This window comes from Peromyscus maniculatus, chromosome 8 (assembly GCF_049852395.1).
Source record: "Peromyscus maniculatus bairdii isolate BWxNUB_F1_BW_parent chromosome 8, HU_Pman_BW_mat_3.1, whole genome shotgun sequence".
Lineage (NCBI taxonomy): Eukaryota > Metazoa > Chordata > Mammalia > Rodentia > Cricetidae > Peromyscus > Peromyscus maniculatus.
The window spans coordinates 31089416-31115207 of NC_134859.1; the positions used below are offsets into that span (position 1 = coordinate 31089416).

Sequence of the window (25792 nt, forward strand, 5' to 3'; positions counted from 1 at the left end):
CTGCAGTGGAAACAGCACTAATGAACTCAGTCCTTGGTCCTCTATTTTCTTCCCTGATGTCTGCCTGGTCCTTTCTCACCATGGCAACCTCTCCTGACATAAAACACCTATCCTTATCCTAAGATCAACCACATAATAATGTATTGTATATCCAGAGCTATGAGAGAGCATAACCAACTCTATTGGTGATGTTAGAATTCCTTCTATTTATCTATTAGAGAAATTAAAACCTGCATGTTCCCATTATTTTACCCCTTGGGGATGGGTAAGGGAAGTGACATTTCAAATTACAATAAAATATCTAACATGATCATCAAATACTTGTAAATTCAGGGTGCCACTCCTACCTGGGATCACTCTATTTTTTTTTAACTTTTCAATTCCATTCCTTTACAGTAGATTTAATAACCAAGGCAGTAATCTTTTTCCTGTATTACTGATGATGATGTTGACCAAAGGAAACATAACATTTTAAAGTGTTCATGTTTGGAAGAATGCACTGCAGTGTGTGGAGAAACTAAGGCAGTGTGAACATAAGAATTATGATGATGTTAACAGTGAGTTTGAGTACAAACAGCTGAGAGTCACCCTCTCCACCACTGCTGGATGAACTGACACAGAAAATAGCCCTGGAGCTGTAAAGGATGTTTGCACTGTCCAATCTGGTTGTCTTTCCATTCTCAGGCAGAAGACCCCTTCGAGGGCCACTGGGACTCATTCCATAGGGTAACGATTGTCTTCAATTATGTACACATTATTCTCAGCTGGGGACCGTACATCTGTTGGGTTTTGCAAAGCTCCATTTTTAGAGGCATGGAATGTTACCAAGCTGCAGAGAGAGAGGAGGGGGGGGTTGAAGAATGAACAAGAGGTCACCTTTCAGGTCTGAGCAGAACTATATGATGTATGCTCAGGAATCCAGGGACCCCATTCACAAAAACTGTAACAGTAAACAGCACCACACAGAGCCCTCCTATTAAGTCATAAAAAAGTTTGCTCAATAGGCATCAGATTAACTAAAAATTATTTTTTTAAAAAGCAGCTCATATTGGAGTCCTTCTAGATACTAATGTACAAAAAAAAGTGGTAAACCTAGAGAGACAGATATCTAGATATCAAACCAAGGTACCTAATCAGGATGTGCATTTTGGAACTAGGCTAGGAAATAGATGACTCATGTACTTACTTTGCACTGTGACACTTTAGAAAGGGTTAGGGAGCCTGTGACCTGAGTGGGGGAGCCCTTGGAAAGGCAGAAGGAAAGAGCCAGCTCCACAGTGTTGCCCTATGACCTCCACAGGTGCCACAGCACTTCATGTCACCACACACACACACACACACACACACACACACACACACACACCACCCCTCCCACACACTCACATCATGCACACAATAATACAAAGTTTTCTTTATTGAAAAAGAAAGTGTTTTGGAATCTGCACAGATCTAAATCAACATTAAGCATGGAGTAGAAAAACATGCCAAGTAACACAGCAGTGTCTTTGCACTGTAGCTGGTGGTCTGTGGTACAGTTTCAAAGATTACTGTATGACACACATTCTCAGATGTCACAAGCACACAAACATCAGGAACTGGACTGAAAGGAATTTGGGAAGAGCACTGCAGGTGTTCACAGCTGGCCCATCCCAACAGGTGTCACTTGCAGAGCTCATCCTCTGCCCCTGTTAATCAGGGTAGGCACAGTGGACTGACATTTGAGCTTCTAGAACTCATGGAGGGGCAAACCAGGGAAGAAAACAGATGAACTCATGGGTGATGTTTTGACACAGTGGAGTTTTGTCGTTTGTACACAGTGCCCATTTCTACTACTGAAATGCAGAACCAAAAGGAACATGCCTGTGCTGAGAATTAGACAGAAAAAGAGAGATCCAGCTCCACTCTGCCTGGGACAGTCACACATGTAGGGAAACAGTGGAGGGTCAGGACACTCCGGAGTCAGTGTGTTATAACTGACAGAGAAAGTCATGAGAGAATGCCCAGAGTGTGTCATGTAGTGGTTAGTTTGGTCTTGTGGCTTTCTTTCTTACTTTTGATTGATTTATTTATTTGTTCATTCATTCATTCATTCATTCAGTTTTGTCCGGGTCTCACTGTGTTTCCCTGGCTATCATGTAAAATACTACATAAACCAGACTGACTTGGACTCATAGAGACCCACCCACCTCTACCTGCTGAGTTGGAATTAAAAGCCTTATTCACTTATTTTTAGACACACTGTTGCTAGAAGTCTGGGCTGGACATTAACTTACACAGTACTCCTGCCTTAGCTTACTGAATGTTGAGATAACAGGGGTGTGCCACCTCACCCAACTTCTCCCACTCTTCTTTCTGTGTTGTGTTTTCTCAAATATTTTCTTTTATATTAAGTGATTAAAACATAACTTTGGGGGCTGGAGTGATGGCTCAGAGGTTAAGAGCACTGACTGTTCTTCCAGAGGTCCTGAGTTCAATTCCCAGCAACCACATGGTGGCTCACAACCATCTGTAATGAGATCTGGTGCCCTCTTCTGGCCAGCAGTCATACATGCTGTATACATAACAAATAAATTGTAAAAAACAAACAAACAACAAAAAAACAAAAAACAAACAAAAAAAAACACGTAACTTTAGGGGCTGAAGAGATGACTCAGCAGTTAAGCATGGTCCTTGCACAAGCAGGAGAACCAGAGTTCAGATGCAGGCCCCCAGGTGACAGGTAGAACATTGCCTGCATCCCTGTAACCCAGCACTGAGGGAGACAGAGGCAGGAGGATCACTGGGGCTTTCTGACCTTGCAAAGCAAACAATGTGAACTGCAGGTCCAAGGGAGACTCTGCCTCAGAGGACAAAGTGAGGATAGAGAAGGACACTCCCTGTCCTCCGTGCATGTGTATTTGAACACACTCATGCCTGTCCTCTCCATGTCCCTGGCCCTGTTTCTGCCACCTCCTCTGCCTATCCCTTACCTTATCTTTCTCTCTCACAAGCAAAGATAAAAAATTTAAATTAAGTATTTTTTAAAATACCTTACCAATAAAGGAACAAAAATTACGGACTAAAATGATGCTGTGTTCTTCCAACTCTTGGGAATAGTTCTTTTCCATTTCCAGAAACAGCCTGTTTGCTTTACATTATTTCACTTACCAGTTAGATCTCCAAGCATGGACTCCTGGAGTCGAAGCCAAGGTATGACCTCTTATTTATGGACTTGTCTGTTTTTGACTTGTAGGATGAGAGTAATAGTAGTTCCTACCTTATAGACTTATTACTGTGAAGGGAAGGTGTGAGGGACACTTAATAAGAACTAACTGTGTCAGGCACATCTAATGACCTGATACTGGTCAAGACCCAGTCTATGGCTGGGCTCTTGTGCTTAACACAGACACAGGTAAGTCTATGGAGGCAGCCTGAAGGACATGGGATTAGACTGAAGACATAGTTCTGTGGACAGCCAATCTTTAGTCAATTGAGGAAAATTAGATGGCTGTAGAGGAGGGCAGATAACACTGGAGAGAATAAAAGAGCTTCCAAGTGCAGTAACAGGACAAGGGCAGTAAGAGCCTGCGAGGCAGACACCAGTGCAGTGAGCAGAGGGGACTGGTGTGGAGTGTGGAGACACTGGCCACAGCACAGTCCAGTTACAGTCCTGGCAGCCTCAGAAGTGATCTTCCTCTAAATCCTCTGCTCCCTTGGGCTTCCTGGAACAGCCACCTAACCCTGGCATCCCCACTATACTTACCAAAAGCACCTAAAAGGACCTTTCTACTAGCTTATATGCCTTGTGATACACTTCATCAGTTTTTTAATAGAATAGGAACTTGTAGCAGGAATCTTAAAAGTTCTTATTAATAAAATCAAACCCGAGGCCAGTTATTGGGGTCCATGCTGGTAGATCAGAGAGACAGAACAAACCACAGCTATCTCACCTCGCCAGATCCTCAGCTGGTCTTGTCTCCTCAGACTGGAGGCCTCTGAGTCCTCATCCGGAATGCGTCTCAGCTGAATTACTGCTCAAAAGCCTGAATGCTTATCCAGCCAAATGCTTAACCAGCCAAAAAGCCTAACCAGCCAAAATGCCTCTAGTTTCTGGTCCTCACGCCTTATATATCTTTCTACTTTCTACCACCACTCCCTGGGATTAAAGGCTGGCTTTCTGGGATTAAAGGCGTGTCACCATGCTTGTCTATTTCCAATGTGGCCTTGAACTCACAGAGATCCAGAGGGATTTCTATCTCTGGAATGCTAGGATTAAAGGCGTGTGCTATCACTGACTAACTAGTGGCTTGTCTGTTCTCTGACCCCAGGTAAGTTTATTAAGGTACACGATATTTTGGTGAACACAATACCACCACAGGAACTCAGTGAAAGAAAACCCTGAGGAAACAAGAGTGGATCAAATCAACTCCTTCAACACCAGCTCCAGGAAGCAAAACTTACACCTCAGTGACTACCTATAGGAGATGAGGATCAAGGGCCTTCTGTTCCTGTCCTACCGTAAATGCAGGAAATACAGAATGCAGAAAATATCTCTGAGAAATGAGGGCAACAAGAAAGGGACTCATTAAAGATTTTTGGGGATCCAATGTACAGAACAGAGCCCAAGCATTGTGGAACACCCTTTAATCCCAGCACAAAAGAGTCTGAGGTAAGAGTGTTTTGAGTTCCAGGCCTGTCTGAACCACATAATAAGACCATGCCTCAAATCAACCAACCAATCAATGAATCAAAGAGTAAAGAATGACTTAGTAGCAAAAGAGACAATAGAGAGACATTCTTAAGATTGTAAGTTCGAAAGGAATCAACACTATCCATGCCAGCTTACCTTAGAGACCTCGAATTCTTTTTCATAAGGATGTACCCTAAATTGGAATGGGCAGAGGTAGGATAAATTGAAAGGAAAATTGAACATGTTATCAGAAACACTCATGATATTTTCTCCTAATCAAGGATATTGTTTCTGTTTTTGATTGAACCATGCCCTGGTAACTTTGGGTAATTCTTTCCTGTACCCCACAGGAAGGAGATCCTTTCCATTCATATTCTGAGATATTTATCCACATGGCCTAATTTGATAGAATGAGATTGGTAAATTATTGTTCACTGAGACAAACAAAGAGTCTGGATTCTTTCTAATGGGCTGCTAGAGAACAAGCCAGTAAGGGAAGGATAAACAACTTTGGACTAAGGAAGGGAACACATTTGTGGAATTTTACTCCCTTACAACGTAATTCTCCCTTTTAGACATGCTCTGATATGTAGCCCAGGCTAGCCACAGACTTGTAAATGCTGGTATTATAAACACACGACACTAGATCCACCTTAAATAATTATTTAGGATGAACAGCTTTAAATAATGAAGGGAAACATCTGAAATCTGACCGGCATATTCTTATTCCCCACTTCCTGTAAAACGGGTCTGTGATGGGCTCAGGCATAGTGTTCTGTAATGTCCATGGCTGAAGTTCTTACACAGGGAATGGACTACACAGAGAGAAACACTGTGTACACATGAACAACTCATGGAGAGGGCCACGTAGGCCTGGGTGTCACCTTCAAATAGTCTGTTCAGCATTAGTCAGGGGGCTTCCCACCAATGTCTCAATTGCCTTTTCTACTATGTTCCAGAATATTCAACAGTGTAATCGTGGGAAACAAGTGAGATTCCCAAGGGCAGGAAAGGAGAGAAAACATCAAAGTTCTTACAGTAACCTAAAAAATTTCAAGCCTATCCATAAACTCGTGTCAGCGTATTTAATTTATTTTATGGAAACCATAATGTTTCCCTTCCGATGGCAACAACTGAAAGACAGAGGACAGAGTTGGGAACAGTGCAGGAAAGCACTGCAGCCTATCCCCATGAGCCCAGCCCTTGGATGCTGGAGGCAGGAGGATCTGGAGTGGAAGGTCATCCTCAGCTACCTTGTAGTGTCAGTACCAGTATGGACGACATGAGGCCAAGTTTTACAGAATAGGAATCTTTGGAGACATAGCAGCAATGGTTCAAGATCACTGAACAGAGCACCCACCAGGAACCAGAAATCACCTGCAGAGTTTTGTGGGTCCTAACACATCCCTTGGGGAGTACATGGGCTACCATATGTGTCTTTGAACTGGGGATATGGAAGCCATGTGAACTCAAAGCTCCAGTGACATGTGCACTTGCTAAAGACAGTCAGAGAACCCTGGCTCTCCTTCTTTGGGGACAGTTGTGAAATTACTTACTGGTGACAGCCAGGAAGCACACACACAGCAGCAGCAGGGCAACCATGGAGATGCCCACATAGAAGCCATTAGTCATGTTCTTCTGCCACTCCTGTGAGAGGATTGATTCCTAAGGAAACAATAAATAAAACAACAGTAGCAATAAATAAACAACAATAAACACAGGGGCAGCAAGGAACAGAAAACGCGTGCTTGACCTTAACCTAGACTCTAATTCCTAGAGCTTCCTCTCTCCAGGCCTGTGGCTAGTCTGGAATATGAGGAAGACCCAAGGATCTGAGGTGGTAACAGGCAGTGCACCTCCAAGACAGTGTGAATTCAGTGTCTTTGATGATGATGGAAACATGTTCTATGGTGCTTGAGGTGATTACATGGGTGGATACCTCAGTCAAAATTCTAACCTCATGCTTAATGTAGGTTCATGCATCATGTATGTGATTATGTCTGCTTTAATAGTCAGTAGAGTATTCCCTAAATTCCGTAAACCATCCCATGATATTAAAAGAGAAAAAAAGAGTAGCCCTTCTCTAAGTTCATTTGCTCTCAGTGTGCTTAGCTCCTGGTCTGGTCTTCCATCACAGACCCTACTTGTCATGTAAATGCAACTCAGGACTCCATGTCTTTATAAACATGTAATACCAAATGGTCAGCATGGAAACATGTACACAGAAATAGTATATAGACTAGCCAGGTTATATTAATGTTTTTGGAATCCATATATGTATTAAGTGTAAATATGTAAATAAAACATCATATACAGTTGAGGTGTATATGTTAATAATTATATATTAACATATTACAGATGTTATAAGTTACATATTCTATGTGTTAATATATTATATATATAAATAATGAAAGGAATAGCGACCATGAATTAGAAATAAAGCAAGGAGCAAGGATAGGGTATGTGGAAGGGTTTGGAGGGGGTTAGAAAAAAGAAACCATACAATTATATCTAACCACTTTCTAAAAATATTAGGAAGACTCTTTTCCCCGATGCAGCCTGATTAACACCATATGATCAGCCAGAAATGCAAAATCCCCCCTAGTGCCCTGGTGCAAGTGATCAGGGATCAGCACATACTGGAATAAGTGGAGACAGGCTGATGGCAGGTGAGGCCCCTCTAATAGCTTAGCACTAATCTACCAACTCTAAACAGAGCCCATGGGATGGATTAACAGCAAGGAAAGGGAAGATCAGAGACCAGGTCTTTGCTGGTGTGTGAGCCTCATCTCTGGAGTCACAAAACCCAGTTCCTCTGCCTATTCAGGGAGACCATGGTCAAGTTAATTAAGCTCTATGAGCTCTCTCTCTATGTCCTCAAACAATGTGTTCAGTAGGGTTCCCAGGAGAGGGATTTTCACTTATTCTTGACAATACTGTAGAGATTATAGAAGAAAATAAGGTTTGTTTGTTATTCTGACAGGGACTTCTGGTCCTAGGCTGGCCTGAATCTCATTAGTTGACAATGAACTTGAACCTCTGATGCTCCTTCCTATACCTCCTGAGTGCTTAGATTGTGTGTATCCATGGTACCCACATGAACATTTACTTCATAACATTTTCTTGATTATGAATGGCAGCTGTACTTATCCTTTCTTATTATTCTTAACAAATTTTGTTCAACTTTTTTACTAAACAGAGTCCAGGAAGTTGATATATTGGTTCAAGACATATGCTACAAGTGATAGTCATGGGTGTGTACACCTTAGTCCCAGGACTGGAGAAATGGAAGCAGGAGGGTCAGGAGTTCCAGAGCCTTCCTGGGTACATAGCCTCTTCAAAGTCAGCCTGAGCTCCATGGGATTCTGTCTCAAAGAAACAAACACCCTGAAAAGAAAACTGTGCTGCTGTACATTGTCTTCAATGCACCTAGGGGACAGCTTGACATCTTAAGAGTCCAGATTCTGCTATGACTTATTTTGAATTTAACTTCAAATTATTCCTTCGTGCTGCTAAGCATGACTGTTTCTCAGGTAACTGAGGGCAAGAATAACTTTGACATGCCGTGCTGTTTTGTTTTGTATGTAACCAGAACTCTGCTCTTAGAAACATGTACTTAATTGTTTTGGATATTTAACTAGCATGTACAGATTCTTTCCATATCTTCCAGACCACTGGGTACTAATGTCAATTAGGTTGTTACTTTTTTAGTGTGAAGGTGGGCATGTGACACAGGCCTGTAATCCCAGTGCTCAGTAGGCTGAGGCAGGAAGATTGTGAGTTCTAGGTTGTCCAGAGCCATGAAATAAAATGATGTCTCAAAGGAGGGGCACAGTTATGGTGGGATTCACTCCTCTTATTTCAGCTCCTGAAAGACAGGGGGTCAGGAGTTCAGGGATATACTCAGCTATGAAGGATGTGTTATGTTCTGACTGTCAATAGGTATAAAAGCATTGATTAGGCCATTTGGCCTTATGTAGATATTTCCACATTGTCTTGAGGTTTTATTGTTGCTGGGTGGTTTTGGGCAGTTCAAACCCAGGGTCTTCCTTGCACATGCTAACAAGAGCTCTCAACCCCTTATCTGGCTTTTTTCTTACCTTACCTACCATTTCTACTGCACTAATTACACATACTAAGACAAACCTTGCTTCTTCCTGGAGACAAAAGTGAAAAATCCTATTGAAGATTTCCCTCTGCTGTTTGTAGGATAGAACTCTGGCAAGAATATTGGAAGCAGACGACCTTAGATTTTTTCCTCAAGCTTAGTATACAGAAAGTCTAGGAAAAATCATGCAGAATTAATAATGTCTAAGGCCTTAATATCTTATGTGGAGGTTTGTGTGTGGAAGAAAATATCACCAGTGGGTTCTACAAAAAATGGTCACTGGGTAGAAAAACAATATTAGGAGACTGTAAATGAACATCTTGAATTCAAACACCCTTTTAAACATCATATCTTCCTTTTAATTTCTTTATTTTTATACGTTTATGAGTTTATTTATCTATAGTTTTAGTGTTAGGGTCTCTCTCTTTGTAGCTCAAGTGGCTTAATGGTCCAGGCTGGCCTCAATCTTCTGATATTTGTTTTAAGTTCCCGAGTCCTAAGAATGAGGAATATACCACTATATCTGACTCTTTTTCTTTTCCTCTTCTTCTTTTTTGACACAAATACCTGTGAACTAATCTTACACACAAAATCTTTAAATACAGATTGTTTCCCAGATTATATACAAGTGAACATGGCTAATAAATTGGGGAGGAATATACTTACAGTGTAATTACTGTAAAACTCATGTGAGGATGTCACAGTGTAATTCCAATCTGCTCAATAAGAGGAAGAATTAATTATAATTACAAGAATTTAGATCTTATTCTACATCTGTAAATATTACCCACAAGGCCAAGGTGTCTTATAATATGTGAGGGTTAGGATTGAATATGGCAGAGACACCCTGAACAGCATGTTTTGAACATCATATATTTGAAGTGCATTTGAAATGTCTATTTTATAACAAGGAATCTATTGTTTTCATTGTTTCTCTGTGTCTATGTATGAAACACAGAACCCTATATCAGACATACACAAGGTTTGTAACATCCTGACAAGGAGCCCCTTCACTGCATTTTACAGATGAAGCAGCAGACATCAGATGCCTCCATATTTCTACTTTTAGCAAATGACAGACATCTCTGCTGGCAATGTACACACAATGAGTGGGAACACAATGAATGGGAACACTACAGGTCCTTGGAAGTCCCTTCTAATTGCCAACGCTGACATTGCCCAGCATGAATAAATTTGAATGACTCAAAGCTTTCCTCATTTTCACATTACTATGTTTACATTTTACTCTATGAAAGCCCCTACAAGGAGTGAAAAGCAATGGCTAAGTTTAGGTAACATCTACGGTCTGGGCTCTGTTTTTAACTTGAGTTCTTAAGTAAAACCTTCTAGGAATAGGAGGAAGTGATTCAGTAAGATAAGGCTAAATCACATAAAATTTAAATTCAATTCGGTCTATATTTATTAGCAAAGTGACCTTCATCATCAAGGTCCTGCCCATAAGTACTGAGGAATACATGCATGAGCACTCAACACTGTTGGAAACATTGGTGATATTATTATTATGTGATGGAAGGAAGAGGGAGCAGGAGGGGGAATACTGTCGAATTCAGTTTAGAAATATCATACGGTTTATCTAATGAGGAGCATTCAACAACTTGTCAAAAGAAGTGTACCTAGAATTGGGGAATAATTTGCAAGGTGTGTGTCTCTAAAGAGGAATTAAAGAGTTTCCTCAATCTAGCAGTGACATAAATTGCCATGAAATAATGAATTGGGATGGTGTGTAAGATTCCTGGCAGGCACAGCTATCAAAGGCAGGTGGTGGCCCATGTGACACCCAAATCCCTTTCAGTCTAAACATTTCTTGCTTTTGCAAAATGTTCATCAAGAAATGGGTGCCATGAGCCAGGAAGAACTAAGCCCAGGAGCCTCAAGTTACAAGGGCCAAGTGCCAGAAGTCACAAGCATACCAGGGACACAGGTACTGCAGTCCCTGCTCCACTCTGGAAAGCTCCCCTCTGACCAGGGTTAGGTGACATGGCATTACAAACACTGAACCCCTCCTTCCTTCTTCTTCACAGAAGAGGACAGCAGCAGACAGCAGCTCCTGCTGCCTTGTGTTTGTATCTGTTTTCTTTTTGTTTTTCTACCTGGAAACAGTTCACACTGAGGATTTCCCTCTCAACATACAAAGGTCACAATTATCTAATCCCTCCTGACTCTGTGGGTTCACTGCATATGATTTTAAATTAACTAATGTCCAGGAAAGCCTAGGAAAAAGTAGGCCACATGGGGACGAGGAAAACACAGATAAACAGCTCCTGAGAATATTGAGTCACACGCATACACAGACATGCACACTCGTGCACAGACATTCATTCAGAGACCTGCAAGGCCCAGCCTTGTTTGGATGAGCCTCAAGGACACAGGAACCTGCTCTAAACCACAGAGGCCAGCATGTGGCAGTCTCAGCTTACCATGATTGATAGTACAGAGCTGGCTGAGAAAGATTGCAGAGTTCAACATCACCATAGTTGATTAAGCAAGACATGCCACTATAGTCTGAAGGACAAGACGTAGTATAGGACCCAACCAGAGTGTGGAGGGTGGGGCCTGAGGGAGTGAGAATTAGGGTCTCAGTGCTGCAAGACTATTTTAGTGTTGCTGCTGATATGATCAATCCAACTTGGTCCATTCAGGTTGCTATAACAAAATTACTTAGAGTGAGTAAATGAGAAACAAAAGAAATGCATTGGTCATAGTTCTAAAGGCTGGGAAGTCCCAAATCCAGACACAAGCTGACTGGGCAGTTGCGGAGACTCCTCTATTCATAGATGATACTTTTTGTGTGTCCCCAAGTGAAAGAAAGGGAAAAGCAGCCCCAACAGCCCTCTTACAAGGATCTAACACTGTGCAGAAACTTCTTACTTTTATAATCTAATCACCTTCCTGATGACCTCAGTGCTTAATCTACTGTATTGATGGTTAAACATTACCAAAGGAATTTATGGGGACACAAACATTCAGACCACAGTGCAACCTCAGACATCCCATGTGACCTAAGATTGACAAGGCAGAAGAGGAGACTCTGCTACACTGGAGAAAGTATAAGTGACAAGGTTAGTGTAGACATCAAGAAGCTGGGTTCACTAGTTTAAGTCCCAAAGAACCAAGCCCAGTGATGAGCTTGGGAATCAAACTGAGTCATTTGCTTTGTAAAAGAGGCACATGAATGTAGATGTTCCCAAGTCATAGCAGCTACCTGTTGCAGAATATTCCGTGACACTATGTGAAGATGTGTCACTGTGATTGGTTTAATAAAGAGTGGAATGACCAATAGCTAGGCAGGAAGAAGTTAGGTGGGACTTCTCAGGAGAAAGAGGACTCAGAGAGGAAGAAAAGCAGAGTTGCCAGCCCGACTGAGAGGAAGCAGGATGAGAGTACAGAGTAGAGGTAACTGAGCCACATAAAAACAGAAGGAGATTAAAAGATAGGGGTTAATTTAAGTTATAAGAACTAGTTAGGAACAAGTCTAAGCTAAGGCCAGGCTTTCGTAACTAATAATAAGTCTCTGTGCCATTTTTTTGTGAGCTGGCAGCCCAAAGGAAAATCCATCTACAGCTACCCGCTGCCAGTCCTCCAGGCACTATGCCTATCAGTGTAGCTGTCGTCGTATCTATGGCTTACCCCCTTGGCAGATATGACCCAAGCCCCTTATCACACTTCACAACCGCAATGTTCTGTAAAACTGATTACAATAAACTGATTTTACATTTTAAAAAAGTGGTGTTATGTTCATTGAATAAATATAGAACAGTTTCAAGAGAGTAGACATCTCTATAGTCACACAACTGTTATAACGCCAAGACAGCAACAGGATAGAAAGGCAGGAGTAATCAATGAGCCACAGAAAGGAAGCCTGCAGCATGGGGAAAGGAAGTGGTTCATTGTTCCAGGATGAACAGGAGGGTGGCTGTATTGCTTATTCTGTTGACAAAGTCGAGGTACTTTTGGGAAACACTGATAAAAGACAGAATTCCCAACCTTGGCAATCTGTGCTCTTCACAGACATCTCAAACCAAGTTGGCATAAGCAACAAGCAAATCACACTTGTTGGGGGTCAAATGATATAGATACTCCTGTTTCTAGGCCTTCTCTCCCATTCCTGAATATAAACAAATATCCCTCTGAAATCTACATCACAGTATTGTTTATGGAAGAATATTATTTAACTATAAATAAATTTTGAAGCATTGTTTCCAAATAAACAGCAACAGGAGGGATGGGGCAATCCCTAGAAATTCCAGAGTTCCGACTTGAGAGCCACCACATCACATGTATACTCAATGTAAAGAAACCTAAGTGCTCTGCATGGAGAAGTCCATACGTGTGTCTCAGTGTGCCCTATACCTTTGCTAAGCATCTCTCTTTGCAATGACCAGGTGCTTAGGATCTGAGTTAAATATCTTCAACACTCCCTGCCATTGACTGCCCCTGATACTCTTTTCTTCTGAGAAGCCACACAGCCTTGTTTGGCCTGAATGGAGGAGCTTGTCGGAAGGTGCCATTTGAGGATGCTGGGGCAGGGGGAGTTAGAATGGAGCTGTGTCTCTGTCCCTGCCGCCACATACAATGTCAGATCTGTATTGTTGCAGAGGGTGCCTATTCTTGACCAGCTTCATCTAGATCTGGACCTTCCAAGGGGATAAGGGAGGAGAACTTAGTTACCTGCAAGAGTGTAGGATGGGGTTTCTGTCACCTCAGCTGTTGTCTGATGTGGATAAATCGTAGTGGGTTCTGGAATGAGAGCAATGCAAGAACTGTTTCAGCTTTGGAGTTTGGCCCCCACCAAGAAAAATAGAAACAAAACTAACTGTCACCTTCCCAGTGCCTCCCCCAGCCTCCTAAGCAGGAATGGCTCCTTCCTACTCATTTCTGCCTCAGCTGACTCCTCTGAGAAATGTATCCAAAGATTGTCGCACTATCCTGAGCAAGTGATCAGTGTCCTAATATTCTGGACAGCTTTACCAGGATTCAGAATTATTTCACACTTTCCATTCTAGACTCCTGAACTCCTCTGACACATAGGTGACATTAACACTGGAGGATGGAACACTCAGTTAAGATTCTGGTTTATCAAGAATAGGATAATTTCACCTTCTAGGAGAGGGACCTGGAAGTTTCCCACTATCCTTTTCACTGCAGGCCTTAGTCAAGCCCCAGATTATCCACACTTCTTTCCATGGAGATGTGCTCACTGAACAACATGGAATAGATGGACCATTTCATTACTGAGTTCTTCTCAAGGTAGCAGGATCACTCTGGGGATGACTCCTACTGTGCAGCCTGCCTTGTGCTGTGTAATCCCACCCTTCTCTCTCTCTCTCTCTCTCTCTCTCTCTCTCTCTCTCTCTCTCTCTCTCTCTCTCTCTCTCTCTTTCTCTCTCTTTCCATTGATTGATTGTTGATTGAATTACTGATTGAGACAAGGTCTCCTGTCCTCCATCCATTCCTGTACTAACAGTGACTTCCTGTGTTTTCTGACTCATCTTCCATTGCTCACCAAAGGCTTCTACATGGAACACTCTAGTGCAGACTGTGTTTCCCTTTTCTTCTGGAGTCCCTACGTTGTTCTCACTCACAGCTTACTTATCCTGCAGAGATGAGCACTTGCCTCTCTGGGATCCTCTAAATACTTTTTTTTTTCAGAACAAGGGAGGATCTTGGAGTAAGTTGGTTGTGGCCAGACAGGAATACCTAAACCTGGGCTTCTCATGGCTCCTCAGGATCCTTCTGGATCCCCTACCTCACTACAACCTGACCCTTACACTTGATACACCCTCCTGTTCTGCACTACTGTCCAGTTTTGTCCTGACACTCAAACATGTAAGAGGATGTGACTGTCCTTCAGAACTAATGATTGGACAACACAAATGTCAGACGGTCACACATTACCCAATTCAGTTCTTGATAAAAGGCATCATGAGCTTAACTTGCTTCCCTACAGTGGATCACTTTCTTCCTTGCTCTTATAACCTCACACACCATTTCTAGGGACAACTAGGATGAGCATATAAGATGGATGTGAAAATATGTGTCCTTTTTACAATAGCCACTGTGTTTGCCTTCTCCCTGGAAAGGTCAGTCAACCCTCAACTTCAATTCTTTAGGAACACTAACAATAATATATATATGTGTATATATATATAATATTTTATATATAATATTACACTACTACACCCCCAAGAGGTGATATGAACTCATGGACCAATACTTCTTCTACACCTCAGTTTTCCATGAAGTCAATAACCTGTCCATGTTCTCCAAACTCAGCCCATGAGTCCATCCTCCGAAACAGGCAGAAACTAAATATTGAAAAGTTCTGTCAATCCTGAGAGATCTCACAGTTCTTCAGTGTGTGCAGCTGCCTGGAACAGAGGGTTGTTCTCACAAATCCTGTGCTCTAAAATCCCAGTTATAACAGAACTCTCTGCATACTTGATGTGTATCCCAGTCCTTCAGAGTCCTCCTGCTTGAAAGGACTAGAAGGCCAATGAGAGGACAGGATATAAATACCTCCCATCAGATTACTCTAACAACAACAATAACAACAAAAATCTACTTGGCTTCTTTTGCTTGTCGGAATGCAGCCCTACCTCAAGGGATGGACGAGTTTTAGGAAGCTTCGAGAACCCATCTCACAGCTATCTTTTCACTCCTAGATGTAGAAGATTTGAAACTAAACTTGCCTTCAGGATAACAAACTTCTCCCCATTTGTAAGTTCAGTTCCTATGTATTAATATTAACTTTACCGGTGGGCAATTTGAGATTTAAACTACATGGCCTCACTCAAAAGCATGAGCATGTTAAATCATTTCCTAAAGCCTTCAAATTCGATGTGTGTGTGTGTGTGTGTGTGTGTGTGTGTGTGTGTGTGCGCGCGCACGCGCACATGTGTGTTTCATCCCTACAAAGAACTTATATTGTACTTTTCATTTACATGAATAAATTGAGAGATCCTTAAAGTAAACTTTATAAGCCATCCATTGCTTCTTTAAAAGGGTGGTGTTGGGGTCCCTTTCCATTGAGGACTGGAAACATTACAAACCCTCCAAACATCCATGCTCATGGCAGAGGTCTGACCCTGGAGTCAGAAGAGCCAGCTTCCAACCCAAGTGAACAAGGACAGAGTCTGAGCCACTTTCTGTCTTCATAACTTCTACCATGAGCTTTCTGACTCTGTCAGTTCATGTGACTACTGTTGGGCCCAGGTAAGAACTCTTCACCTATATTATACTTCTGACTTGACTCAGTGTCTATGACATACCGACTCTCATGAGAAGGACTCTGCGTCCTGAACCACACTGGGTTGTACCTGCTATGTGAGTTTGTGTATGTGCTGGTGTTGTAGAACTAGAAGTGGAGACTCGGGATGATGTTGGTACATGTGTGGGTCTTATTGAAATAGTCGTAGGCCTTCCTGGAGTTGTGGGCTTTCCTGGAGTTGTGGGTCTCCATGTAGTTGTGGGTCTTGTTGGAAGACTTCTGGGAATTTCTGGATTTGGAAATCAAGATGAAAAAAGGATCAGTCAACAAGAATAGGCAAGTGCTTCTGTTGTAGCACCCATGAGAGGCTGTCCCCAGAGAGGCTCCTCTCCTGAACTTCTGTTCTTTGCCATTGACCAACTAGGACTGGGCAGGACAGGGCAATGGACACAGCTCACCAACAGGAGGCAGCTGTGCTGACAATATGTTCCTAAGGACACACTGTATAAATGACAGGTCCTCAGATCTCTAAGTATCTCTTTGAGACTAAGAGGGTATGGGGTGGCGGGGGGGGGGGGGGGGCTGTTCTCAATGGTGACTGACTTGACCATAGCTTCCATGCCCAGCATGGTCAGTCACTTCAATCAGTCCTGAGGAGACACAACATACAACTCTTCATTTTAGCATGCAGTAGAGAATGAACATTGTCTATAGTTCCTTCCAACCAAAGAGAAACAAGGTGTATACCTCTTATCCAAAAATGCTTAGTTAGCCAAGTTAAATATTTTATTTCTTTCTTAACAATTGAGAATAGGGGTTGGGGATTTAGCTCAGTTGTAGAGCACTTGCCTAGCAAGCACAAGGCCCTGGGTTTGGTACTCAGCTCTGAAAAAAAAATTGAGAATAATTGCACATATATAGATAATATCTTATTGGTCAGGCTCAAGTATAAACATGACTGATATAGCATTTATATAATTACACTTTACATATATAGGTTAAATGGTAACTTTATAAACTGTGGATAATTCTGCACATGATGGTTTCATGGTGCTAGATTTTCCAGGTGTATTATCAAGTCTGTTCTTAAAAGGTTCCAGATTTGGGAGCACTGTAGACTTGGGATGTTTGGATTAGGCAGGTTCAACCTACAATTCACAAGTCAACAGGATCCAAAGCACTGTAAGGATCCAAACAGCTACTGATGGTCTCAGTGTGCAGAGTTCCAGACAGGAGCTAAGGCAAAGTGGTGCTGGGATCACACAATCAGCCAGGACTCATGCTGTCTGTGTCAGCAGACACATGTGTTCCCTGTAAGTAATCTCCTTTGATCTTGACTGTGCTAACTACAAAATAAAACCTCAGCAACAAGGAATAATTGCTTTAAAAACTCTTCTTTACCTTGAATACAATGTAGTCCCTTAATATAGTGTGTGCTTACCTTGAAATAAAAAAAAACAACCTATAGTGTTCCTACTAGCGTAGGAAAGTAGTGGGAGTAGAGCATGCCCCTTGAATTCAATACATTAATTTGTTCATTTATTTCTGTGTTTGTGGGATGTCACAAATGCAGATGCCAGGGGATGACTTTTCAGAGTCTGTTCTCTCCTTCCACCATGTGGGCCCAGGGATTGAACTCAGGTCGTTAGGTTTAGCAGTGGGCACCTTTCCCCACTGAGCCATCTCACTGGCCCTCAAGCCCCTTTTATGGAGAGGGTCAGATGAAAGGATTTTTGTTTCAGGGGCATAAAAACAGGTGTTCAGGAGCAAGCACTCGTGTCAATCAATTTGAAAGGAACATTCCTTTAATCCCAGCACTCTGGAGGCAGAGACTGGTGGATCTCTGTGAGTTCAAGGACAGCCTGGTCTAAGAGCGAGTTCCAAGATAGCCAGAGCTACATAGAGAAACCCCATCTTGAAAAAACAAAAAAGGAAAAGAAAAGTAAGAAGGAAGGGAGGGAGGAAGGGGCAGAGGGAGGGATGGAGGGGGAGAGAGACAGAGACAGGGGGGTGGAGAAAGAGAGAGAGAGGAAAAGAAAGGAAGAATGAAAGAAAGAAAGAAGGAAGGAAGGAAAGAAGGAAAGAAAGAATGTAATGAGTCCAGATTTGGGGATTTCATGAGCTTGTTACTGTTAGAACATGGGTTTGCACCTTTAGACCAAATCCCCAGATGCCACAGTCTGAATAGGTCAAGCCCCACCTCCCTGCTGCTCCCTGACACAGTAAAGAAGTTGTCTGCTATGTTCCCTAACAGCAGCCCCAGATTTATAGACCTAACCAAAATCTGGCTGTTCAATACTCTATGTCACTTAAGCTATGGTGAACTAAATCACATGATAAGAAACTTTCTGAATGAAAAAAAGAAACAAAAGGAAGACATGACTACTCCTACCTATAATGGAAAAGATGATTTACTTTAGATATGAGGGAGAAAACAGACAGAAGCATCCAGAGGGTCCAGAGTGAACATGACCAGCAAACTGAACTCCCCATGTGAGGAGAGAGGAAAGCCAGGAGCCAAGAGTCGGGGCCAAGAGGTCAAGAACCCAAAGGGACCTGTCTAGCCAAAATGACTGGGTTACATAGGGAAGAGCAGCTGGGGGAGGGGCAGGGAGGGGGCTGGGTGTGCCAGGCACTGGACTTGCTGGCCATTCTCTCAGTGTCTGATATGTTAACAGGCACCTTAGTTAGCCTTCATCCTGAGACCTAGCAGCTAACACCTCCACCACTAAAAGATCTAACAAGTCAGACTTTCTCCTTGCTCTGGGGACCAGCCTGAGACCCCTCAGGGGGAATGCTGAGAGGATTATTCTGCAGGCTGCTCTCTGAAGAGGATCCTCTGTAGACCTGCCATTCCAGTCATGGCAGCTATCTCTCTCTGTCTCTCTTTAGTCCTCCCTCTCTCTGTGTCACACACAATCCTGCTCTTAATGAAACCCCTCTCTGGGTTGTAAAGAGAAGCCCCTCCTTCCCTGGAACCCGCTTCACACCCCATCAAGGGATGAACCTAATAGGTGGTATTGTTTCTGTCTAATGCTCTCCCTCCCACCTAGGGTCTGATCTCAGCCTGAGACCTCTTCATTCCAATAAAGCTCATTGGAGCTGTGTGTCAGCATCATTTATGGAGTAGCCGCTGCTGCTCATCTGTTAATACATGGCTGAGTGACAGTGAAGAGGTGTTGGAGGGAACCCTCTTCTATATGGATATTTCTAGTGTGTAGGCAACAAATTGTGTGACAAGATACAGGAGATTATGTCTTTAAATATGTCTCAAAAGCAAGTGTTTAATCAAACATATTTCTAAGAACTTTCTGTTTCCATGTTCTAGGAAAACAACAAATTATTAGCTAACAGGGGCTTCGGTTTACCTGCATGAAATAAAGAAAAGAAACAAAGAAAGCTTACCTGGTTTAACATCCAAGGAAAAGTTCACTATCTGATGTCCAGGGACATCCACTCGACAGCAATACAGACCACTGTCACTCTGAACAGCATTCTCTATTGTCAAGGACACGTTTCCTCCTGAAATATGCCCCTTTAGCTGGTATCGGCTGCTCCTCTGATAGGTGACACAGTATCCATCTCACTTATGCAGGTAAGTGTGTGTGTGAACAAAGAACACAGGAGCAAGCCTGTCGGCCCCAACAAGTGGCAGTGATCCCTCTGTATGGTGAGTAAGTACATGACAGTGTGACAGGGTGACCCGCCACCTCTTCACTACTCTGTAAGGACCCAGAGCACTTATGATGGAAAAAAAGGGGGGAGGGGAACTAATGCAGAAATAGTACCCAACAATTTCCTAAAATGTTGTTGCTATTGTTGTTTTTCAGAAAAAAAATATAGGGAGGAGGGACTTAAGTGGAACCCCAGGTGAAGACCTTCTTTATTTATTTATTTTTTTTTTCTTATTTTGGTTTGGAGTTTTTTGTGCGGAAGGCATGAAAGGGAACAGACAACTTAATGTTCGTTGTTATCATTTGGTTTTCTGAGCCAGGATCTCACTTTGTAGCCTTGGCTGGCCTGGAACTTGCTGCATAAACCAGGCTGACTTCAAACTCCCAGAGCTCAGCTGCCTCTACCTCTCCAAACATAATATTAAATGTCCAGTTTTACAGCTTGAATTTGAAGACTGTAAACAGTTTTCTCTTAGCATATTCTTTCTCAGTGTGATTACTTAATAGATACATTAGTGAATAAGAGAACTAATTCTGTGGTAGGATATTCACACAGATACTTTTCATTTCTTTTTTCTTCTTCGGTGTGGTATTTCTTTTGGACACAGGGTCTTGCTATATGCCTCATACTGGCTTTAAATCACAATCCTTGATCTGGAGAGATGGCTCAGAGGTTAAGAGCACTGGATGCTCTTCCAGAGGTCCTGAGTTCAATTCCCAGAAACCACATGGTGGCTCACAACCATCTGTAAGGAGATCCGGCGCCCTTTTCTGGTGAGCAGGCCTACATAGAGGGAGAATGTTGTATACATAAATAAATCTTAAATCACAATCCTCCCATTTCTACCTCCTGAGTGCTGGGTAATTAGCAAGTGCCACTGAGACCAGCTCAAATGTTTCATTATTAAACATTTAAAACTTTATTTCAGAAGCTGGGTGCAAAAGTAACACTTGTAAACCCAGAACTCTCTTGTAAACTCAGAACTCACTTGTAAACCTAGAACTCACTTGCAAACCTAGAATTCATTTGTATACCTAGAACTGACTTGTATACTCAGAACTTGGGAGGTAGAGAGAGAAAGATGAGGAATTCAAGGCCAGCTTCATCTAACTATTGAGTTGAAGGCAGGCCTAGGATTTGGAGACCCTGTCTCAAACTATCCCTCCTCCTCCTCTCCCACAGTGCTATGACAACAAAATCACTAACTCTTCCCACCTCTCCTAATCCAAGAGCAGAGCCTGGGCTTTGGAAAAGCATTGTTGGCTTCAAGGTAGAACCTTAATAACTTCAAAGTCAGTCTTCAGAAAGGGTTTAAGAAAACCACCAGGAGGGGCTGTGCTTTATTCTGAACTTTATGATTAACACTTTACGAACAAAAAGCAAAACCAAAAACCAAGCCAACAAAAAACACTAAGCAGAGGTCCCTTCTTATAAGTTGTTGACATTCCAGAACTTGAGCAAGACCCACTAGCAAAGTAAGACCACACAGTCAGAAAATATGTAACCAATAACTTAATGATGCAATTTAAAAACAGAAATGATTAAATATAATTCTTTTGGGGACCATGGAATAAAATTTCTAATAAAATTTCAACAGCTTCCGCAGAGGCCTTTAAAGGAACTCTGAGGGCTCTGGATGGAGCTCAATGATACAGTGCTTGGCTATCCTGTGCTAGCCCCTGTGTTGGATCCCAGCACAGGAAACAAACAAATAAACAAACAAAAGCAAAAAAACAATGAACTGTGAGATTCCCTAACTAATCACCTATATGCAGGACTAGGCTGTGAGTTTGGTACATGATTGAGAAAACACATTAATAATTGCATAAAGTGAGTATTATGTTTCTTTTTGGAATACTCATTTTTTGATTTTGCCAAATACCTTTTTTTAGGATCACAAATAAGACAAATGCTATTTTAATTAAGTCACAGAAACATATTCTATTTCTCACCAGTGATCTCAGCTTTTAGGAGAATCTCAGACCTAGAGGCAGGAGGATCAAAAGTTTGAGATGATCCTCAGCTAGCTATGAAGACAGGGCCAGCCTGGACTAAGTTAGACCATGTCTCAAAGACAATTATGTTATTCCTTCTTTTCCATTTTCATGGAACACTTTGAATTACAATGATTTTTTTTAAGATTTATTTATTATGAATATAGTAGTATGTATGACTACAGGCCAGAAGAGGGCATCAAATTTCGTTACAGATGGTTGTGAGCCACCATGTGGGTGCTAGGAATTGAACTCAGGACCTCTGGAAGAACAGCCAGTGCTCTTAACCTCTGAGCCATCTCTCTAGCCTGAATTACAATGTTTTTAAGATAAATAATTGAAAGTGGTTAAATAAGCAAAAACGCACAGAGAAATGGAATTAAGGCTAACTTTGATTAGCCATCCTGTATGGAAGGCTCTGTTTGATTTTTTTTTTATTAACAATTGACCAACATATGCATGCACATGCACATGCACTCACCCTTACTTGTCCATCACATATATGCACATGTCCTCACCCTTAACTTGTCCATCACATGCATGCACATGCACTCACCCTTACTTATCTATCACATGAATGCATGTGTTCTCACTCTTGCTTGACATGTTCTTGGGGATCATGTTCATTTAGCCATAAGTTTTGAAATTCATACAGGTTAAGAAAGTTCTTTGGAGCTACAATTTATCCTGGTTCTCTGCTCATGACATAAGCCTTAATCAAAAAGGCCCGAGGACTGTCATCTCTTCTGCCAGCTCTAGCCTCTTCAGCCTCCCCCAGCTCACCTACTCACTGACCTGGGAGAAGCAGTATGAGTCCTGAAATGAAGACTTGAGGATGCATCATGGTGTTGACCTGCAGGACAGTGAGAAGACACACTGTTGTTGTTTATTTTTGCTCTTTACTCTTTTGGGGGGCCTGTCACCCAGCTCCCTAATAAATCACACATGGAGGCTTATTCTTAATTATAAATGCCCTGCCTTAGCTTGACTTATTTCTTGCCAGCTTTCCTTAACTTTAAATTAGTCTGTCTTGGGGGAATGTGGGGAGAAATGGGGGTTATGCATGACTATATTTCATTGTATACATGCATAAAATTCTAAAATCAATAAAGAAATGTATTTCTAAGTTATGGTTCACTAAAATTTTTTAATAACAGTAAATGTATATTACTACATTTCAAAAAAAAATTAACTTGTCTACCTTTTTCCTCTGGGCTTTTTCCATTCTCTTACTTCTAAAAATTTTACTCTTACTCTGTGCCTGGCTGTGTAGCTGGGTTGTGGTCCCTTATGTCCTCTTCCTTTTCTGGCTACTTCTTCTCCTCTTCTCCCTTTTCCCAGATTTCAATTTCAATTCATCCTCTCTGCCTGCCAGCCCCACCTATCTCTCTGTCCTGCCGTTCAGCTCTTTATTAGGCCATCTGGTGTTTTAGACAGGCACAGTAACAGAGCTTCACAGAGTTAAACAAATGCAACATATACAAATGTAACACACTTAAAATAACCTTCTGCTTGGCTATGGCACTCAGTATACTATATCAGGGCAGGTCTTCATTCTGACTATGAATCACATAGGCCTCTCTGCTAGGGACAGCTGTCCTCTCAAACACCCCCTTCTTTCCCCGTCCTTCCTCACATACAGCTACCAATCTCACTTCTGGTCATGAGATAGATAAGGCAGAAAACAGAGAAAACTGAAGGCTGAGACAAGAGTGTGTTCTCTGGTAGAACTCTAAGCAGAGACCAGCCTTCTAATGGCAAGGATGCACTTGCCCCCTGGTGGACACAGAGCAGTGTCTGCTTAGCCACAGTGGTTGTCCCTGAATCTGGACCACCTTAATCACTATCAAAATATCCTGAGCCAGAATGCTGCTATATATGATGTCTAAGACCGCATCTTTCTGTGGGATGTCTAGAGATACTTAAAAAGCACAGGGTAGATCCAAACCTTCCATTCACAGAGCCCCTCCATGCCTACATTTCCTCCTAGGTAAAATTGCACTAGTTTTTGCTCAGAATTTTAAATCTGTGAAGGAGACAATGGGCTATTTACTCACAGGCATTAAATCTTCATGGAACACCTAAAGCAGCTATTTTTTAAGCCCATTTATGATGGATATTATGTGTCTTCAGATTCCAATATCTGGATTTCAACATTTGTTCTTAATTGGTAAACCATAAAACCATGTGTAAGCCTTCCTAGTACTTCATTAACTCCACTTCTAGTCAGAAGATTCCACGACTTCCTCTCAGAGAGCAAAGTGTGCCCTGTTACCAGTCTTAAAGATAGCAATGACTTTCATGAAGCCTCCAAGGCTCAGCATCTTCTGGCCTGGGCCCTGCACTATTCACACTAACAGCCCCTATGCTTCGAAGAGATCAGAAATCTAATGCTGCCAGCTCTAGTGAAGCAATGATTTTCATGGACATTCCGAAAATCTTATTTCTTTATTACAAGACAACTTCAGAACATATAAAACCAACATGAGACACAACTGTCCTACTATTTAACATGGTACCAACCGTTCTGTCCCTTTAGAGTTCTATTGAGAAAGGATCCAGTACTTGGGCATTCACTATCTCACACTGTTGGCTCCCTTCTTGACACATGCTCACTGTCACCTAGCCATTTCACAGGGTGTCCTATGGCCTACTCACTCATAAAACGAAGGGACAGACAGTGATGCTTAATAGCTGTCAGAAGGAAACCTCCACATCCTGGAATCCAACTGAGTAACTAGGTGAGGTCTACTATGGAGTAAGCACCGTGCTGGTGGGTTGAAATCCTTTCATCTTCTGTCTCTACTTGATGCTTGAGGAGAACACTTGAGTCCATCTCAATTACTAAAAGTTCCAGTAAAAACTCATGACAATCTTCCTGGCTCTGCCTCTAGAAGCCTAAGATTACACATGTGTGCCATCATGTCCAGTCAGAACCTTTTCTGATTAGGTTGTCATTATGTATGAATTCTGTGCAGTGCTGTAGCCACCAGGGACTAATTTAGCACATAAAATATGGTTAGTACAAGTGAGTAAAAAAAAATTCTTTTTTTGAGACAGGGTCTCTATGTGTATCCCTGGCTGTCTTTGAACTCACTCTGTAGAACAGGATGCCCTCAAACTCAGATCTATTGCCTCTGCCTCCCAAGTGTTGGGATTAAAAGTATGTGCCACCATATCCAGCAAATTGAGAAAAAAATTTAAAAGATTTACTTTTCTTATATCATAAATTATATATGTCTCTGTGTGGCTATGTGCACTTGAGTGTAGGTCCCTGCTGAGTCCAGAGACATATGCCCTAGAACAAGCATTACAGGCAGTTCTGAGCCACCTGATGTGGATGGTGGGAACGGATCACACATCCTCTAGAGGAGCAGCACAGGCTTTTAACTACTGAGCCATCTCTCCAGCCTCCAGATGAGTAAAATTTACTTTATTTTTCCATCTAATTTGATTTTAATCACTAAGATATTGCACATAACTACAGAGCTGGATGGCACCCAAGTATAGGTTATATTTTCCTTTGAGGCAATTTAAGTGTAGATAGAAGAGATGAACAAATGGAAATTTAAGGATATGGAGAGATGACTTCATCATTCAGGTTTAGCAGGGTAAGAGGATAGGAGGCATTACCTTAAAAATTGACATGTGAGAGTCAGGGGTGATGGATCCTATCTGTGATCCTGGCACTCATAAGACTGAGGCAGGAATATTGCCATCAGTTTAAGGGCAGCCTGGTCTACACAGTAAGTATGAAGCTAGACAAGGCTATAGAGTAAGACCCTATCAATAAAGGAAAATGCAACATGTGGTATAGTTCTCTAATCCCAGCATTGGAGAGACTGAGACAGGAGGACTGGCAATTCTGAGCTAGCCTGAACTATAAAAAAGGAAAAATATAAAGAAGCAAACCAAAGTCAGTGACAGGAGAGGCTAAGAGCTTAAAGGAGACAGGCGAAGAGCAGAAGGTATCAGAAGTAAGGAAAGGATGAAGATGTGAGCTGAGGAGCTGAGCCATTAAATACCACAAATCCTTAGGGGTGGATTTCCCCACACTAGCCCATGGGCTTCCACAAGACCAGCCACTGTGCCCTAATGTTCACAGAGGACATAATCCA

The 25792-nt window shown here is 42.1% G+C and overlaps 1 protein-coding gene across 1 annotated transcript; it reads right to left on the reverse strand.

Annotated features, from left to right (window-relative positions):
* Positions 1-714: 714 nt before the first annotated feature.
* LOC102927548 (hepatitis A virus cellular receptor 1 homolog) lies at positions 715-24284 on the reverse strand. The gene is made up of 9 exons (XM_076543978.1): positions 24240-24284; positions 19628-19727; positions 19411-19587; positions 16115-16294; positions 13467-13535; positions 9444-9493; positions 6226-6334; positions 4826-4862; positions 715-829 (listed from the first exon to the last, which is right to left on the reverse strand). The coding sequence occupies exons 1-9, from the start codon at positions 24282-24284 to the stop codon at positions 715-717; spliced, it is 882 nt and encodes a 293-aa protein (XP_076400093.1).
* Positions 24285-25792: the final 1508 nt, after the last annotated feature.

Coding starts and splice junctions, on each gene's coding strand:
- LOC102927548 (XM_076543978.1), bottom strand. CDS start 24,284: ATGTGTCAAGAAGGGAGCCAACAGTGTGAGATAGTGAATGCCCAA. Junction 16,295..19,410: donor TTCCTTGGATGTTAAACCAG/GTAAGCTTTCTT, acceptor TTCCAAATCCAG/AAATTCCCAGAAGTCTTCCA. Junction 830..4,825: donor AAGAATTCGAGGTCTCTAAG/GTAAGCTGGCAT, acceptor CTCTCTCTGCAG/CTTGGTAACATTCCATGCCT.